The 20,539-nt window shown below is 44.9% G+C and overlaps 1 protein-coding gene across 1 annotated transcript in view; it reads right to left on the bottom strand.

Annotated features, from left to right (window-relative positions):
• Positions 1 to 3,057: 3,057 nt before the first annotated feature.
• NT5DC1 (5'-nucleotidase domain containing 1) overlaps positions 3,058 to 20,539 on the bottom strand; it is a 219,492-nt gene continuing 202,010 nt past the window's right edge. The window contains exon 12 of the mRNA XM_067546624.1: positions 3,058 to 3,191. Coding sequence (XP_067402725.1) covers positions 3,073 to 3,191 — 119 coding nt within the window. The 3' untranslated portion in view covers positions 3,058 to 3,072. The remainder of the gene's footprint in view (positions 3,192 to 20,539) is intronic.

Here is a 20,539-nt window from a genome sequence, read left to right as displayed (position 1 = left end):
CAGAGAAAATTGTTCAGAAATAAATTCTCTTCATTTTAAAATTCAAACTGATACGGTTTATACCAAAACAGAGGCTGAAAGAAGTTTATTTAGCAAAGTTGTGACTTTCATGTTTATATAACCAGATGCTTTAATTTTAATGACCTATTACAATATAATCATCCTGGCATCCTCCTGCAAATACTGAGGATAGAAATGTGGACACTGCATTTTTTAACATTTTGTAGTATTATTTCATACTGGATTCCACAGAAATTTAAAAGTCAAGGATTAAAAAAAAAAAAAAAACCTGAAAAAGAGGAGAAATTGTCCAAAATGTGACAGCTGATCCTTAATAAGACTCATCAAACTGCTGAGCTCTCCACCAGTCCTCTTCTCCCCATCTCACGTATCACTCCTTCAAGAGTTCTGTCTTCTCCCATTGTCCTTTTCAAGATTCCTCCCTGCTCAAACTCTTTCCTTCCATCCCCAGACCCTCAGCCTTGAAGGCAGTATGGTCCTCTCTTTTTCCTCCATGTAACCATAACTGAAGCCATGCTCAACAGCAGCTCTGTCGTTTCACCACTTCTTTTGCTATTGTGTACATCTGCTCATCTCTAGGAGGAGGCAAGGGTGGAATGGGTGTTGACAGTCTCCCTCATCATTAGCCACCACTGGCTCTCCTTCTAAGCAAGTCCACATTTACACAGAGGTTTGTATTTCTTAAGGTGAAGTCCACACTCAGACAAGTTGTTTGGAATCTGGCACATACTATTTTCTAAGTGAGGAAATACTGCTTATCCATTGAGACACCAAGACCCAATGATTGTCTTAAGGATTTCAACTCTATATGCTTAAAACCCAAGAGAAGGGACCACGCAACAAAATTCAGATCAGAACATCAAAAGTTTGAGGGTGTTTGGATACTGGTTTGGCCCATAACATTAGAAATCATTTGCAAAACCAGTTTCTGGATCCAGATTTGGATTTCAAACACTCACACAGTTCTGGGTCTAACAGTTTAGCTTGAGTTCATCTCTACTTAATACAGGAAATTTGCAGACTTTAGGCCAGATTCTCAGCCCAAAGGAACTATGCCAGTTTTCAGCAGCTGAGAATCTGACCCTTTGGAGTGGTGGAGAAAGAGGAGAGGGGGAAGAAGACTGAACCCAATCACCTTTCTTCCCTTTACTGGGATTATTAGGTGTTGAAAAGAAAAGAGTAAAATCTCATCCTTGCTAGATTTTTAGCCTATAGATCAGAGGGAGCAACATGGCACTTTTAGAAGCCAGAACTCCCTTATCCCACTTTTAGTTATAACATGTATTTCCCCTAAGGGATACATTTCTTCTTTTCTTTATTTTTTTTTTAACTCTTTTTTCTGACTTGTGGTAACCTATCAGTGTTACGCACACAGCCAACTGAAAAGGTGCAGGTATCTTGTGGGTAAATTTAAAACAAACATCTCTATGTTATAGAAACAAGATAGTTCAGGCTGATTTCTGTGTAACAAAGATTTAATGCTTCTTTTTGTGTTCTGATTTCTGCACGTGAACTGTCCTACCCTGTGGGAATGGTAGCATGCAGTGAACTGGAGTCAGGCTACTAACTTATTTCATACAGACCATCATGCAGACACAAGAATATAACAATGTACCAGTTGTTTGTTTCAAACTGGAAGTTCAGAAGTGAAAGGCTATTACTAATCGAAAGAGCCATCCAGTCTTCCAAGGAAGTTTATCTGATATTCTGCTACTGCCTTGTGCCTGGGTGTTATAGATAGCCAGGAACGTTGCTTTTGAAATAAAGGGCCAAATTCTGGTCTATTAAACAAGTGTAAATTTGGAGTAACTCCACTCATATTAGTTAGTGACTCTGGACTGAGAAGAAGAAGATGCTACCTCAGCACCTAGTCTGCATTTAAAAGTTTTACTGGGATAATTATGTCCATTAGGAGTGTGAAAAAAAATTACTCATGACCAGCAGAGTTATATTGGCAAAACCTCTCATGTAAATGCAGTTATACCAGCGAAAATGTCCTATTGCTGGGGTGGCTTATTTCATTAGAGGAACTGGTATAATATATATTAGTTGCTTTTGAGATAATGGGAGTTAGGTGCCAATGTGCACTTGAAAATCCCAGTAGGCACCTCTCTGCATCTTTAGATGCCTAAATACCTTTAAAAATCTACACTGCAATTAAAAACCCATGGCTGGCCCATGCCAGCTGACTTGGGCTTGCGCTAAGGGATTGTTTAACTGTGGTGTAGATGTTTGGGCTTGGGCTGGAGCCCAGGATCTTGGTCCCCGTGAGGTGAGCCCAGGTTAGCTGGCATGTGTCTAATGGCAGTGTAGACATACCTGAAGTGACTTAGGAGACTAATTCTCACTGAAAGTTAATGGGATTTAGGCTAAGTGCATAAGTCATTTTTGAAAATAAAACTTAGGCTCTTAAGTCATGTAGGCTTGCGAAACTGAGCACAGCAACACCTAAATACCTTTAAAAATTTGGATCTTAGTTCCTCTGTGCCTCAGTTCCCCACCTATAAAATGGAGATAATAGCACTGCCCTCCCTCTCAGAGGTGTTGAGACAATAAATGTACTACAGATTGTCTTTATTATCTCTCTCAGATACTGCGATAATGGGGAGACTTGTATGCAAGACACATTTATCTTTACCATTTTAAACTGTTTTAAAATTATAAACAGCATTTGGTACTGTGTGTTCACATCCTATTTTTATGCCCTCCCTAATCACCTCTCTCAGCAATTTCTGTAGCAGTGGAGGTTGCTGTAGCCTTACATAGGGAATATATACAGTGTCCTTCAAAATGGTGTGAATTTGGCATGTAATTTGGGATGAATTAGTTTCAATGCACTTCTGATAGGTAGCTTGGTAGGAAGATGTATAGATAAGTACTCACTGCTCCTCTGTTCCAGTTGTATTATAGTAAAACACAAGTCTGCATGTGGGTACATTTTTTAATTCATCATTTGATTTGATGGAGCATTGCATGGTATTTTCACCAATTAGCATCTGATAGCAGTTAGTTAAGGATTACAAGGGTACGTAAGACAAAGTGGAATATGATTTATTTTGTAGTCACTGGCTCACCATTTGATAGTAATGCCTTTGGAGGTTCCGGATAGTAACCAGCAATTTCTGAGCTATTTGAGGAAAATCGGGTAAATCTATAATCCAGTGGTAAATCTGAAAGAAAGAAACATACCATGTTTTGATTAGTTACACAGCCCCAACACATCCCCAAAAAAAAAAAAAGCCTGTAATGAATAGCAGTACATTTTTTCCCCTTAAATCCTTGAGCTGTGTGCTCATTGGTATTAGAACTGAATCAGACAGCATGACTACATACTTGTTTGACATCTTTAGCCATCTTACATATTGGCATTAAGGAGGTCACTTCATTTTAGTTTGATATGGATAGCTTTGTTCCTTGACTACTGTGGTAATGTACAGTCAGTCACAAGAATGCCGAACATTATTTTAAAGCAAAACCAAACGGTTTTCGAATGCTTTTGCAGTATCTGCCATTGAGGATCAATTATAAATGAACGCGCCAAATCACCACTCCTTTGTTTTACTTCAACAGTCTGATCATCCTAAAGCTACTGTTCCCAAAAAAGCAAGCAGGAATTGTGAAATCCATTGGCTTTTGTTTCAGAGCTATTGTTGTGAGATTCCCAAAAAAGCACCCAAACTTAGTCAGGGTCGCACAGAGGTTTTGGGGGGCTCCAGGCAAAATCTTAAAGTGAGGCCTTCACCCTTCCAAAAAAAAAAAAAAAAAAAAAAATCACCATTGAGACAAAAGAGTTTAAAAAGAGAGGAGGGGGTTGGGAATTTCAGAGGGCCCAGGCCTGTGGGATCCCTGCAGGGATGTAGGGCCTGGGAGAGATGGGAAGGTCAGAGAGGGCCCAGGCCTGTGGGGCTTGGGGGATGCTGCCCTGTGGGCAGCTTGGAAACCACTCCTGATTCCGCCTCTCCCTGAGCTCTAGCCCCACTGTTGGTGCGAGCGGTATCCCTGACTCCACTCCTACCTTCCATCATTTTGGGGGCCCTCTCAAAGGGGGGACTCAGGGCAAACAGCCCCTTTTGCTACCCCTTCCCCCAGGTCTACCCTCTGGCAGCCTTGACCTTAGGCCTTCTTTCAGTCTGATATAACAAAAATTTCATTTTGTTTCATGGCTCCTTAGGAATCTGCACTTATGACTGAGCAGGGGTTAATCTTCATTCTTACTGTATGAAGAATATTGAATAAATGAAAATCTCTCTCTAACTTGTAAAAGCTCTCTTTTGTGCATCCTCACTATTTAATCCTACTGCTAGCTAAGCCCCTCTGAGAGGTGTTCATATTTCATCAGAAACAGAAAAAGAAATAGGAAAGGGTACAAAGTTCACTTCTATTAACAAGAAAATGGTGCTCTCCTACCATTCAAAAACAAAAATAACAGAGCTGAATTTTAGCTTTTCAGTATATTGGTTGGTAAGGAAAACAGTTACCAGTCAAACTTATCTCTGAACAGTTAAGTTACAAGGCTGAAAAGTCTTATTTTGGAGTGTGGTGAGGAGGGAGGTGGAATTTTTTTTGTTGCCCAAGTTTTAGCTGATCTGCTTCTGTGAAACACAAACACAAATTCTCAGCAGACAACAGGAAGTTCAGTTCTTCTCACAATCAATCTACAAGCAGACACAGAGGCAGCATTCAGATCTACATTTTAAGTTTATACTCAACCATGGCTAAAATTAACACGTTATTATTTTGATCCAACCTAGAAACTACAAATAAAATAACAAGGTAACTTACCAGTAACTGCTGTTCTTTGAGATGTGTTGCTCATGTCCATTCCAATATAGGTGCGTGCACACCACCGTGCATGGTTTCTGGAACCTTTTTCCCCTTAGCAGACCCCGTAGGGCCGGCTCTGGTGCCCCCTGGAGTCCCGCGCGCATGCCGCGGTATATGAGGCACTGCTGGCCCTACCCCCTCAGTCCCTTCTTTCTGCCAACTCCAGCAGCGGGGATGGGGGGTGGGTTGTGGAATGGACATGAGCAACACATCTCGAGGAACATCAGTTACTGGTAAGTAACTTTGTTTTCTTCTTCGAGTGATTGCTCATGTCCATTCCACTATAGGTGACTAACAAGCAATACTTTGGAGGTGGGTAGGAGTTAGCAGTGAGCTACCCTCAGAATGGCTCTGCTGAATCCCGCGTCCTCTCTTGCCTGCTGGATGATGGCATAGTGGGATGTGAAGGTATGCACCGATGACTAGGTGGCGGCTTTGCAGATGTCCTGCAGGGGAACTCTTTCCAGGAAGGCTGTAGATGAGGCTTGAGCTCTGGTTGAGTGCGCTGTGATGGTTCCCGGAAGCGGCGCGCTCACCTGCTCGTAGCAGAACTTGATGCATGATGTAATCCACGAGGAGATGCGCTGGGTGGAGACAGGTGAGCCTGTCATCCGGTCCGCCACTGCATCGATTTCCAGAACAGCTTTGTACGCTCGATGTAGAAGGCCAGGGAATACATCTCCTCTCCTCTCCATCTCCTCTCCTCCTCTGAACCGTGTGGTTTGGGAAAAAACACAGGGAGAAAAATATCTTGGTTACAAAGAAATTGGGAAACCACATTGGGCAGGAAGGCTGGGTGCAGCCTCAACTGCACCTTATCCTTATAAAATACTGTATAAGGGGGCTCCGAGGTCAAGGCCCTAATTTTGGAGACCCTCCTAGCTGAGGTAATGGCCATCAGGAAGGCTACCTTCCATGAAAGCATGAGCAGAGGGTATGAAGCCATGGGTTCAAAGGGGGGCCCTGTGAGTCTCTCCCTCCATAGCCACAGAGCCTCCAGGCCAGGAGGTGCAGGGGGTCCGGGTCCAGGTCCTGGTGGAGAAGGTCATGCCGCCTCAGGAGCTCAATGGGCGGGGCGATCGAAAGGTCCAGCAGCACGCTGAACCAGTGCTGTCGCGGCCAGGCCGGAGCCTCGATGAGTAACGCGTCGGAAATCGACCCAGTCTTGCAACTCCGGAGCGAGCAGAACCTCAGGCACTTTGCGTTCCAGGCCGACGTGAATAGGTCCAGTTGGGGAACACCCCACTTTTGGAAGACCGTAGTTACTACCTCCGGGTGCAGCTACCAGATGTGATGGGTAGAAATGACCTGCTGAGGCGATCTGCCTCGTCGTTCCTCACCCCAGGAGGTAAGAAGCAGTCAAGTGGAAGTTGTGCCTCATGGCAAAGTCCCACAGACAGGTAGCTTCAATGCAGAGAGTCGAGGAGCACGCCCCTCCCTGCCTGTTTACATAAAACATAGCTGCGGTGTTGTCCGTCAGCACGTGCACCACTCTGCCTGTCAGGAATCGGAGGAACACCCTGCATGCTAGGCGAATAGCCCTCAGCTCCTTCATGTTGATGTGCAGGCACCTGTCCTCCCCTGACCAGAGCTCCTGAGTGCTCAGGTTGGCGCTGATGTGGGCTCCCCATCCCACATCCGAGGCGTCGGAGATTAGGGTGACCGATGGGACCAGTTTCCTGAACGGAACGCCCTTCAACACTGCCCTGGGAGACCTCCACCAGTCTAGGGAGGCTAGGACAGGCGGGAGAACTGTGACCACACAATTGAGTGGGTATCTGCTTGGCACATACACTGAGGCCAACCACGCCTGAAGCGGCCTGAGCCTCAGGCGAGCTAGTCTCACTACATACGTGCAGGCTGCCACGTGGCCTAACAGCTGCAAGCAGTTCCTGGCTGTTGTCGTGGGGTATCGGTGCAGCTGGGAGATGATAGAGACCATCGCCTTGAAACCTGGCTGAGGTAGCAAGATTCTGGCCTGGGAAGCGTCCAGGGTGGCCCCAATGAATTCTTTGCGTTGCACTAGGGTTAGTGTGGACTTCTGCTCGTTTATGAGCAGTCCCAGCCTGCTGCACGTGGAGCAAGTGAGAGTCACGCTCTCCTGCACTTGGGACCTGGACCTGCCCCTGATCAGCCAATTGTCCAGGTAAGGGAAGATTTACGCACCCTTTTGCCTCAGGTGGGCCGCCACTACCGCCATGCATTTGGTGAACACCCTTGGAGCAGAAGATAGGCCAAAGGGCAGGGCTATAAATTGGTAGTGGGAGCCTGCCACCGTGAAGCGGAGGAAGCGCCTGTGGCTGGGGAGGATGGACACATGAAAGTATGTGTCCTTGAGGTCGAGGGCGGCATACCAGTCTTCAGGGAAGGGATTATGGAGGCTAGGGAGACCATATGAAACCTGAGTGATTTGACATATTTCTTTAGACGACGCAGGTCTAATATGGGTCTCAGACCCCCCTTCGCCTTGGGGATGAGGAAGTACCTCAAATAGAATCCCTTACCCCTTCTGCCTTGTGGAACCATAACCACCGCTCCTATGTTGAGGAGGGTGTTCACCTGCTGCAAGAGGAGTTGCTCGTGAGAGGCGTCCCTGAAGAGGGACTGGAGAGAGGTGTTGGGGGGGGTAGAGGTAAACTGTATCTCATAGCTCCCAGAGACTATCCCGAGGACCCAACGGTCTGAAGTGATGTTTGCCCATTCGGGATAGAAGAGTCTTAACCTGTTTAGGAAGGGGTGAGGCAGATCCAGGAGAGCAGTAGGGGTGACACCCTTGGGCACACCATCAAAACTGCCTCCTACGATTGCCCAATCCCCTGGGGGGCCCCTGCTGGGGGGCTGATTCCATTTTCTAAACCCCCTGTTTCTGTCCCTATTTCTGTAGGGTTGAAAGGGCCTAGCTGAAGGCCTTGGTTACTGCTGCGCCTGGGGCCGTGACTGCCGCCTGGAAGCCTGGGGCATGTACAGGCCCAGGGAGCGAAGCATGGCCCTGGAGTCCTTCAGACCGCGCAGCTTTGCATTGGTCTGGTCGAAGAAGAGGGCCGACCTATCGAAAGGGAGGTCCTGGATTGATTGCTGCACCTCCTGGGACAGGCCTGAGGATTGCGGCCACGAGTTCCTCCTCATGGGAATGACTATGGCCCTACCCGCCGAGTCAGCAGTGTCACTGGACGTTTGGAGCGCTGCCCTAGCCACCGTTATTCCTTCAGCCAGGATGGTAGTGAAGTCTGCAGCCTGGTCCTGGGGCAGGGCCTCAGGAAACTGCTTGAGGGAGTCCCAAAAATTAAAATTATATCTCCCCAGGACAGCCTGATGGTTGGCAATCCTGAACTGCAGATCTGTCGTGGAATAAATTTTTCCCCCAAACAAATTTTGTGGTTCTTGGGAGTGGAACCAGGCTGACCTTGCCTGTCCTGCTGGTTGGCTGCGTCCACCACCAGGGTTCCCGGGGCCGGGTGAGTGAATAGATACTCAAATCCTTTGGCCGGGACATAATACTTTTTCTCAGCCACCTTCAACGTAGAGGCGACTGAGGAAGGAGTTTGCCACAGGGCCTTTACAATTTTGAGGACCCTATCGTGGACTGGTAGGGCCACTATCGCTAGGGCAGCCACTGCCAGCACATTGAAGAGGGTATCATCGGCTTCCACTAACTTCTTGACCTCCAGCCCCAAGTTAGAGGCCACCCTCTTGAGCAGCTCCTGGTGCGCCCTGAAATCCTCCAGTGATGCCATGTAATCTCAGGAGACTGCCTCGTCCGGGGAGGAGGAAGAGGACTGCTGAGGCATGATCTGCGAGTGCTCTCCTGCCTGCCGAAGGGATGCACCCATAGAGGGTCCCTCCATGGGGTCCAACTCCTCGTCCAAGGAGCGGTGTTTATGGGCCTTCTCCTGTGCCACGGGCTGCACCCCTACTGACAAGGTGGATTGAGGTCCCGGTCCCATCTGGATGCCCCATGAGGCCCAATAAGGCCATTGTTGCGGCCATTGTCCCTGGGGCCAAACCGGGGCTGACTGGGCCACCTGCTGTGACGCCTTGTGGGGGCATTGGCTGTCCCAACAACTGTCCCCCCTGTGGGATCCCGAGGCACTAGACCGGCAGTGCTGTGGCCATCCTTGGTCCTGGGTGCCATGCCATGCTGGGGACCGTCCTCTTGACGCCTCTGACGTGGAGGACAACGAGGACCGCCTCCATCACCGTGAGTGGTGCCGATGGACGGAGGCGCGCGCGGTCGGAAGAGCTCTCGGTACCGGAGAGCCATCTCGGTACCGAGGACTTGCGGTGCCGCTTGCCCCTTGGTGATTGAGACCGGTGCTGCTCCAAACTCTGCAGTGCCAAGCCTGACTCCGGTGACCGGGTTCCGCGTCGGGCACTGCGCGGTGAGGGGTCTTTGTATAGCGACCGGGTTCCGTGCTGCCTCGGTGTGGGCAAACCCCTCGGTGCCAGGGATCTGGAGCAGGAGGTGTCTGAGTGCCGCCTGGTGGACCTCGACTGGTGTCACCTCTTGGCCTGCACTGCCTCCTGTGCCGGGGACAGACGTTGGCGCCGAGAGGGAGACTTCGCATTCTGAGTCGAAGCCGGCTGGCTTGACGACGCCGACCTGGAGCGACTGCTGGGGGAGCGACCTCGCTCTACCCCCGGTGGTCGTCTGGCGGGAGATTTTCCTCCCCGTACCAGGGATCTCCACTGCCCTTTGGGGGGACCCAATGCAGGCTTGCCCTGGGACACCGTCCCTTATCCCTCGGCGGAGGGGGGGTGGAGGTGACGTAGGCAAGGCCAACAAGGCTCTTGCTGCCTGAAAAGCCTCCGGTGTCAATGGCGTCGGCAGGGTCACTTTCCCACTTCCAGGAATTGGGGGAAGCTCCATGCTTGGAGATGCAGGCACCGGAGAAGACTTGACGGGCCACGGCCAGTGCATCTCCGTACTCGACCCTGCCTGTACCAACGGCGCAGGGGATTGTCCACGGTCCGCGCGCTGTCTCTTCTTCTTTGGCACCGGGGATGTTGCTCGGTGACGAGTCGAGCTTGGTGCCGGCAGTGCACTCTGCACCGAGGTGATGCTCGGTGCCGAGGTGGAGTAGGATGGCTCAGATGCCAGGCGGAGCGCTGCCTCTATAAGCAGGGCTTTTAACCAGATCTCTTGGTCCTTCTAAGTCTGCGGTTTAAAAGCCCTGCATATCTTACACTTCTCTTTCCTGTGCTCTTCCCCAGGCACTTAAGGCACCAATCATGGGGGTTGCTGAGCGGGAATGCCTTCCTGCAAGAGGCACACGGCTTAAATACAGGCGACAGGGGCATGGCTCGGCCGCTCTAAGTCCCTCTGGGACTTCTTATCTAACTACACTTAACACTACGTAATAACTACTTAAAACTAACTAAGGTACTTCGAATAACAAAGAGTTCAAACAAGGGGAATAGTACTTGCAGAGAGCAAGGCTAGTTCCAGCAACCGTCACGGGCGGAAAGAAGGAACTGAGGGGGTGTAGGGCCGCAGTGCCTCATATACCGCGGCATTTGCACGGGACTCCAGGAGGCACCAGAGCCGGCCCTACGGGGTCTGCTAAGGGGAAAAAAGTTCCAGGAACCATGCACGATGGCGTGCACTCACCTATAGTGGAATGGACATGAGCAATCACTCAAAGAAGAACATATATATATTAGTATTGGGTTACATATTAGAAACTTAGTAGTACCCCACATTTTGAGAGTGTAAGACCAAACTCTGCCTTCACTGACAACCCATGTACCCTTAATAAGTACCTAACAGAGAACACAAAAGAGACAGTGAAGGCAGACATTGATCTAATATGTGTAACACAGCTGCTATAACAACTGATGTCTAGAAAAGTAAACTTTTTATAAATATTTTACTGAAGAAAAATTAACTTCATATCGTTATTGCACACATACCACAAAATCTAGGTTCAGAATCATATTCCAGAGTTACAGTTAAACCATATAAATAAGAGAAAACAATTATAGAAAATAATATTAAGAGAATTATAAAAGTAGTAGCAGAAGGAGAAAGAAATCAAAGCACACAGGTAAAGCAGAAAAGAAATATAGGTTTTGAGATGAGATTGGATGGTAATTAAACTATATTACTAAGAATATCTTTGTTGTTTTGGTGGAATAGTCATGATGAATTACATTGCATGGACATTAGTGCATGATTCTTCAGTCAAGATTTTCTCCAGAAGGGGGAAAGTATTTATATTAACAGTAAATATTAAATTAATTTTGTACCTTTAATTATAAAGGAATGCTTTGTCAAGGATTAAATAATGAGGCCCAAATGTTGCCTTAATTTTGCAAGTGTACATGCCATGCCATGCCATCCCTCCACACTGCCTGACTGTGGCTGCTGACACTGACAACAATCCTGCTTTTGGAAAGCAAAATTCTTGCACATTTCAACACCCTGTTGCTCGTAGGACCAGAGCAGTCAGAGTGGAGAATGTGCGTCATACAAATGTGCATATGCAAACAAACCTGGTGCCCTATTGTTTGTGGGGAGAGGGAGACTGAGTCCGAGGGGTGGATGAGATTTTCTTCATATTCCAGTCTTTATTTTACACAGGATGATAGAGATGTTTTTATTTTTTCAGGCTCTGGTGTCCGGGTCCAATTCCAACGAAGGTATTTACATAGACTCATAGAAGATTAGGATTGGAAGGGACCTCAGGAGGTCATCTAGTTCAACCCCCTGCTCAAAGCAGGACCAAACCCAATCAAATTATCCTAGCCAGGGCTTTGTCAAGCCAGGCCTTAAAAACCTCTAAGTATGGCGATTCCATCACCTCCCTAGGTAACCCGTTCCAGAAATTTTGTCTTTCTGCGTTCTCCCTATATATGGTAATCACTTCTTGGCCCTAAACTGTTTAATGTGCCATATATTTACTTTTTGTATTTATAATGAATCAAATAAAAAATTGTTCCTTCTGTCACCCAGGCTGTCTTTAACACACACAATCAATCAATCAACCAACCAACCAACAAATCAATCATTGAGGTACTCATTCACTGGGGTGTCCTTTCCCTCTGTCCCCTTTTCCTCTGCACTCTTTATTTACTCTAGTGTATTTTTTTTTTTTTTTAGTTTGACTTCATTTTCATTCACCTGTTTTCCTTCTGGTTGTAAAACTATCCCTGTAACATGGCTTGATAACCTAAGATGTGGCTTTCATGCGGGCTTTCAAGCCATATCACAGGGGGTGGAAATAAGGACAGGTGGAGGCAAAGTGAAGGGGTACTCTACCTTTTTGGTGCCAGGGACTGGCAGTCTGCCTTCCTAAACTGTTATGAACCTTGTAAGGCTTTTTGTATAATTTTAATGTTACATTTGTGCATGTAACTCTATTGCCTTTTAGTATTAGCGAAACATAAATACTGTAAAATAGAACCACACCCACCAGATTTAAAGTAAAAGAAAATATTTAAAAAGAGTTTAAACATGAAGTGAGCATGTTCATCAAAAGTTGAGGGTAGATGTACTTTTCATTCATAAATTCCCATGCACATACATGTTTACAACAAATACATAGTAAAAATTATGGAAACTACAAATACATTCCGCACGAACGTCACTTTAAGCGTGGAAAAATAAAAATAAACTTATTCACTCCTCAGAATCTTAATGGGATTTCTGTGCCTGCCATGCAGATACGAGGCTTTCAATCTGGGGATGAATGTTGGATAAAGAAAGTCGGAGCGTCTTTCCAATGCTCAGTCTGTTCTGGTATTTCATTTTAGTGGCAGTCACTTTCGCAAAGATAAATTGAATGGAGTGATAGTAATGTTTTTACTGCGAGTTTGTTGAGTTGTGGATATTCTTTACTGACTTTAATCCAAAAAACAGGTAAAGTCAGTTTTTGAAATTGTAATCTCAGTCCCTCGTCATTTGACAACTCAAGCAACTTGTCCTCCAGTGATGGCAACAGGTAAATCTCAGTCTCTGTAGATAAGAACTGGTCACAGACCCACTGCATTCCTTTCCGTGGATCAGAGTCGGTGGGGAAGTACTCTTCAAATTTCTGTAATTGACTTTAGGTGGAATGAAATGATTTAACGCAATTTGACGAGATCATGTCTTTGCTATGACATGTTCCCATCTTTCGTATTCATGGATATGGATGACAGCAATCTCACCCGACCCTTTCTTTCCAAACATTTAGCTTCTTTTTAAAAGCTGTTATTTTATCTGCCATTTCAACCACACTGGATACGCCCCCCTGCATCGACAGATTTAGATGGCTGAAGTGATCAAATATATCTGCCAGATATGCAAGTTTGCTGATCCACTGTAAATCTTTAAAGTGTTCTGCCAAATTAGACTTCTTTAGAGTCAGAAAAGCTTCCAATTGGTGTCACAGTTGGTACACTCAGTTCAGTAGTTTACCATGGAACAACCATCGCACTTCAGCATGGAAAAGTAAGTGATGGTGGTCAGCCCCCATTTCTTCACAGATGGCAGCAAAGATGCGTGAATTAAGTGCATTTGCTTTCACATAATTCACAATTTTAATTACTGCACGGAGGACGTCATTAAGTTCTGGAGACATTTTTTTGGATGCCAATACCTCCCTGTCTATAATGCAGTGTGTAGCTCGAACTTCCAGTGCAATTTCTTTCACTCTGGCCACTACACCGGAGTGTCGGCCTGCCATTGCTGCTGCTCCGTCAGTGCAAATTCCAATGCAACGGTACCACTCGAGTCCATGCCCTGTGATGTAATCATCTAAAACGTGAAAGATTTCAGCACCAGTAGTATTTTGCTGCAGTTCTTCACAACGAAGTAGATCTTTGTGAAATTCCCCTTCATAGACATAGCGCACATAAAACAAGAAGAACTGCAGCAATGGATATGTCAGTCGACTCATCCAACTCAGTTGCAAACCAGTTTGAAGCTTTCACTCTGTCTGTGAGCTGAGATTCAATATTTTCTGCAACGTCAGTGATTCTACGTGCGACAGTATCATTTGACAAAGGAATCCTGCTGACTTTTTTGGTGGCAGCGTCACCGAGGACTTCAAGACAGGCATCTATTACTGAAGGCATTATTAATTTTTCTCCTATTGTAAATGGTGATTTGCATTTTGCTATTCTCAGGGCCAGCAGATATGATGCTTTTAACATACCTTCATTTGTTGTGGTTGTAGCCTGCAATAGTTTCTGTTGAGACTTCACTTCATTATGCTTTCCTTGGAAAAATTCCACCAGTTTTTCTTTTAAGTTCGGGTGTATGGTTTCAAGATGACAAATCAATTTTGATGGTTTTATGGCATCATTGCTCAAAATCACACCACACATAACATATTGAGGTTTTGGGCACTCTTCATCCTCGCACGGAATAAAGCCATATTTAATATATGCATCATCATACTTTCTGTTGACGGCTGAGCGTTTTTTCGTCTTTTCAGTTGTTTCTTCCCTTTCACAACTTTCCACAGCACATTCCTCATCCCTGTTACGTTTACCCAAACATTTACTAGTTTCAAAAAAACTATCTAAAATGGCCTGCTTTGACATTATGTGCAAATCAAAAATAAACTCACTTTGCTAACGTTACTCTCGCCTCTCACCACTGATACATTGGTGCACAATGTCATGTTTTATAAGACCTGGAACAGAATTAATGGAGCAGATTGTGAGCTTGATTAGAGTTTTTATTATGACTGGCCAGTGGAATTATGTGAAATATGGATTCACTCACATTCTTTCAGATTAATAACATAGGATTTTTTTCCGATTCTTAAAAATGTATCAAAATGTCTGATATAATGAAATGTTTCACGGACCGGCAAAGGAAGTTGCCAAGGACCGGTGCCGGTCCGTGGACCGGCGGTTAAGAAACACTGCTCTAGCTGACTGAAAGACAAAAGAAAGAGAAGGAGCACCTCATCATGGCTGCCACCCCCTACTTGTCCTGGGACCCTGACCCTTCTTTGTTATAATCCTGAGAGATGTCCTGACCAGACTGGGCCAGAAAAAGGGACTCAGATGACACTGCCACTCCAACTGGCTTTGGCTAAATCCCGAACATCACCTGGGATGTGAGACTGTTTCCCTGCCACTCCTGCCATGTGTCATTTTTCTTCCTCACATTATTTCTTGTCTTTCCTTTCTCTCTCCTTTTTGTCTTCTAAAAGAGTCTGGATTAGTCTGCCAAGACTGCATATTTTGCAACACAGCTGAAAGCCTGAGATCAGAAAGGCAGCTAAATACAATGACCTAAATAGACTGATGCTAATACAAGTTTGCCAGATTTCGGAGTGGTTGGTAAAACCGTGTGCTGTGCCTGTGTTTTTCCAGGCTGCAAGTGAAAGTCAACACCAGAATCAGAAACTGCATATTCTCTCTTTGCTGTTTTCTTTCCCCTTTTATGTGTGTGTGTTTTTTCTTGTCTTTTAGGAAACAGGACTGGACTTTAACAGCAGCAGCAGCAGCAATGACAGCTCCAGCCCATCTCAACTAACTTCTTCTCTTCTCCCCAAAAGGACAGTTATTACCCTCTTTAATACTATCAAAGAGACTGTCAAATATAGAGAGGGAGGAAGTAGGGGGAGGTTAATTCTAAAAACTCGCTCTAGCTACTGGGAGAGGGAGCAAGGGATGTTGTTAAAATGGAAGCCTGAGGCCATGTCTACATTGCCATTTTTGTTGGTATAACTTATGTTGCTCAGGGGTGTGAAAAAACACCCCCCAAGTAACGTAAGTTACACCAGGAGAAGTGCCAGTGTGAACAGCGCTATGTTGGCCGGAGAGCTTCTTCCACAGACATAGCTACCGCTACTCGTGGAGGTAGTTTTATTATGCTGATGGGACAATAACTGGGTTAACACTTTGATGCTTGAGGCCCATATATTCCATCTAAATTAATACAACAGGCCTCCCCCAGGACACCCTGCCAGCAGCCCCTCTCACCCACACTAATGGGGCTCTAGCTTAAGGGGCCTTACCAACCACAAGGAGCCAGTACTACACAAGGCCAAAACCTGCCTCAGCTAACCAGGTCCCAAATCCAGATAACTACAGGAAAGGACACAAACTGAGAAACTCAGAGAGAATGAAAATGAAGGCAAACAATGACACACTGTAGTGTAAATATAATAGAGGAGTATAGGAGCGGGGAGGAGAAAGACAACTACTATGAATGAATTCCATAGTGACTGGTTTATTGTCTGAGTAACTGTGGACTGTCAGGGATATACATTTTCCCACTTTGTTTGACGCAACAAATCTCTAGAGCCAGCCCTGAGAACAGCTGAAGGACAGATGGGTTCATTTTCTAGTCTGTTGATGACCCAGATTAAATTACTGCCTTTTGGCTCTACTTTTTACAGCTTCCAAAATAACAAAAAAGTGAAAAACAATAAGCAGGCATTTCTCAGTATCTTTATAATTTACAAGAAATAAAGGATTATAGAGAATTTTTTAACATGTTTACTCTTTGCTTCTTACCTCCTTCACTCTGACTGTTAGCTTTGAATCTCTCCTAAGAGTGAAATTGACAAGGAACAACATGAATGTGACCTGAGTGTGGGGGGACTGTTTATAGCAGGAAAGAAATTTACCAGCAGGCTCAACCTGATAACTTTGTTGATATTTATTGATAAATTAGTCTTTAAACCAGAAACAAACACTGAACACAAATGTCTTCTAAAGGCGACAAGATGTATAATAGCTTGCGACAATGCAACACCATAGATGTCAAATTCAAAATAATTTATTTTGTCAAAAAGGCTAGATGTTAAGGGTAGAGTTGTTTATCTACTGCTCACAAACACTGGACCAACTTCTCAGATGAGGTTGCCTACATGGTACCAAGGAAATTTGCTCATGCACCCATTGCACATGTGAAATTTGTTTTTGTGGATGAAAAGGAACATTTGCTTGAAGTAAGCATCAACAGGTACTGACACCCAGAATAATCTATTCTGCACATTCAAATACTATTTTGCACATTCATGCAAATGTAGGTTTTGCATGGGCAACAGATGGAAAGTGAATTTTTAGAGATGAAAATAAAGGACCCACAATTGAAAACGTAGCCCTTAGCGTTAATGAAAGTTATACGATACATAAATGGGATATTCTCAACCTATTATCTCAAGCATCAAAACATCACTTTACATATATCAAAAATAGGAGAAAACTTGCAGTTCTATCCTTGCCACCTCCTCCTCTCCCTCCCACCAATTTAGCAATAGTTTAGTATTTCCTTGTTTGGGTAAATTATGCATTTGTGAAAAGGGCCTGGATTGAACGCTTTATGAAGTGAAATCTACTTTTTATCTAAGGAACAGATTTCTCCACAGCATGGGAGTGAATCTGTCTACATATTGCCCTGCCAACATGTCTCAACCCTGTCCTGATACATAGACATTAGAGGTAGAAAAAGATCTATTCACTATCCAGTTTATCTCCCTGCCACTGCAATCTACAATTTGTTGTCTAACATTTTGTAGTTTTGAAGTTTCCAACTAATAGATCTTCCACCTCTTTCCTTAGGAGATTATGCTACAGCTTTATAGTGTAAAGCTTTACAGCTATCATCATCAGAATTTTTCCAGCTATTCAATTATTTTACATAATACCAGGCCAGTATAAATTTGTGCGCCAGACTAAATAATTCTATCCTTAGTGATGTTTACACCTTTAAGAGAAACACACACACACACACATCCCGAAATACAGATTTTAAATCTTTTTTTCATGAATCAGTCTTCTCCATTTCCTGTTACCATCTGCTCTCCTCTGAACTCCCTCCCCAACTTAATAAATATCTTTCTTGTAAAATGGTATCCAAAGCCAAATGCAACATTCCAAGTGTTGTACTACCAGGATCATACTGAGAGAGGTTATTATTATATCACCTTGTACCATGACACCATGTGTTCATGTGCAAAGCCCAAAATTTCAAGATGTTTTTGTAGCCATATCATACTGCAAACTGGTCCATTACCATCCATGTGTCCCTGAACATTTTTCTCCCATTGAGTATATTTATTGCAGATTATTTTCTGAAAATTTGAATTAGTTGCCATTTTTTTTCAATTAAAACTCATCTGGTAATTTTTTTGTTAATATTTCCAATATTTCTATGTCCCTTTGAATCAAGTCAGTTTCCTGACTAGTGTTTGCAACTCTTCAGCTTGGCGTCATTTGAGAATTTCATTAGTGTGCTATTTATTCACCTTATTAATGAAGACATTAAAGAAGACCAAAGCTAGCACCAATCCCAGGATAATGACGAAGTTCTGAATGATGACCATTGTAAGTGCAATTCCACTTATTAAGACAGACAGGTTTGTTACAGTGCTTACGCTCTGCTGCTAACATATTTTAGATGATGCCAATGGATGCCACATTTAAGACACTGATAGTGATTTCTGAATCCTTATCTGTCACTGTGTGCTGGTACATCTCACAAAACAGCTAGTTCAGAGTCACAGGCTGCGTATTAAAAAAAAAAAAAAATGCTTGTGGTTGCAGCTACAGAGAAAGAACGAGTATCATTCTGAGTGATTAGTAAAAGATTCAAGTAAATGCATAAAAGACAATTATAACGTAGGCCTGGTCTACACCATGAAGGTAGGTTGACGGAATATGACTTCTGTCGACCACATAATGTATATGTCTTTGCTGGCTGGTCAGTTCTTTCGACTTAAATCGTGGGAACATTTGACTTAATAAAACCACCTCCACAAGTGGCGTAGCACTGAAATCTAATTGTCTGGGTCGAATGAGTGGCAGTGTAAGCAGAATGCAGTGTAATTCGATATAATTGGGCTCCATGAATTAACCCACAATGCTCCGCTGTGACTGCTCTGCACATTTGCACTCTGCTGCACTGCGGCCACGTACACAGGAAACAACCCCTCCCCTTAAACCCTGTGAAATTTTGAATTCCCATTTCCTGTTTTGTCAGCATGGAGAGAGCTTGCCAGCAACTGATCATGGCGACTACAAGCCACAAATGCATTCCAGCCTGGAGTCGACCTAGGGAAGATTATGCAAATTTGCAGTACCCGCTCCATACAATCAGGTTTTTTTTCCACTGCCATGAAAGGGTTTTGGGGTACTTAAACCCCAAGTTACAAGATAGTATGTGACTGCGATGGATCTTAGGGGTCACAAGACAGGTGCCACATATGGTTTCGCCCCTCTCACACACTTTCTGTACCGCCTTTTAAAAAAACAATTTTTGGGAGGATCAGGGGAGGGGCGGGCGCAACAATCCTGCTATTTAGGGAATTTATGCAGCATGCACTACGGGGATTTCCCTGAAATGGATGCACCAGCCCCTTATTTACCATGGCTGGAACGGCACTATGACCCCTGCAATAGGTAGAGATTGGTATGTGGGTCTGCCGTTCCATTGGGAATATAAAGGGGAGTTAATTTTACATTGTAACATTGCTTTTCATTTGTGGGGCCAGCTAACAATGGATACCTTGTGCTTTGCTTGCCTTTCAGTGGACGGCACAGCCTTCAGCTCAGCATCTACTACTCCCACTACTCCCGCCTGTTGCAGATTAGAAGGCAGAAAAAAAATCTCGGGATAACATGTTCACTGAAATAATGAACACCTCTGTAGCTGCTGACACACAGCTAAGAGCCTGGAGGATTTCATTATCGGAGAAAATGAACATGAACATGGACATGGCGAACAAGAAGGCGGCCCAAGAATGTGAGCATGCAACTCAGGACGAGATGCTGCACATAATGAGGGATCAGTCAGACATGTTGAGGTGTTTGGTTGAGCTTCAGGAAGAGCAGCAGCAGGATATAGACTCTCTCTGCAGCCCCTGCAAAACTCTCAACTCACACACCCTTTCCTAGCCCCCACCCCTAAATGATCTAGGAGGAAGTTGAGCATGGTGCAGTACGTGCTCCACTCCACGCTGGGTGAGGGGAGCAGAAATAGGCGCCAGCCTCTTTAAGAAATGGGAATGTGTTGTTTGCTGTTTGCACAGTGAAACTTTGCTCTTTGTTCCCTCAAAGCCCCATTACAATGCATGCAAAACATTGAAATAACTTGCTTTCCCTTCACTGTTAACGATTAACAATAAAAATTTACTAATTTAAAGATCATTACTCTTTCTTTATTGAGACCATGGGGATTACTACTGGAGGGAGATGGGGGCTAGCACAGTGCTGTGGGGCTGGGGGTGAGGGTTGGGAAGGGAAGACAGAACACAGATTTTTCAGAAACATTAGATCTCACTGCAAAATCGATTTTTCAAGGCTTCCCTCACACACAGCACTCCGTGGTTGTCTCTCAGCGTTGCACTGCTGTCTGGCTGCTAAAAATTGGCAGCCAGCCTATCTGCCTCCATGACCCGACCCAATGGGAACTTCTCCTCCTTTGTCTCACAGATATTATGGAACACGCAGCATTCAGAGATAACTATTGGGATGTTTTTTTCACTGAGGTCTAGCCTAGTGAGTAAACTGCACCAGCGCGCCTTTAAACGTCCAAATGCACATTTCATGACCATTCTGCACATGCTGAGCCTATTATTGAACCTCTCCTTTTCGCTGTCCAGGTGCCCAGTGTATGGCTTCATCAGCCAAGGGAGCAATGAGTACGCAGGGTTTCCAAGGATCACTGTTGGCATTTCAACATCACCAATATTTATTTTTTGGTCAGGGAAGAAAGTCCGTTTGCATCATTTTGAATAAAGCTGAG

This window comes from Emydura macquarii, unplaced genomic scaffold (genome assembly GCF_026122565.2).
Source record: "Emydura macquarii macquarii isolate MOO-44397 ecotype Brisbane River unplaced genomic scaffold, CSIRO-AGI_Emac_v2 contig_1146, whole genome shotgun sequence".
NCBI classification, from domain to species: Eukaryota; Metazoa; Chordata; order Testudines; family Chelidae; genus Emydura; species Emydura macquarii.
The sequence above is the reverse complement of the archived record's forward strand: the minus strand, read 5'-3'. Positions and strand labels throughout refer to the sequence as shown.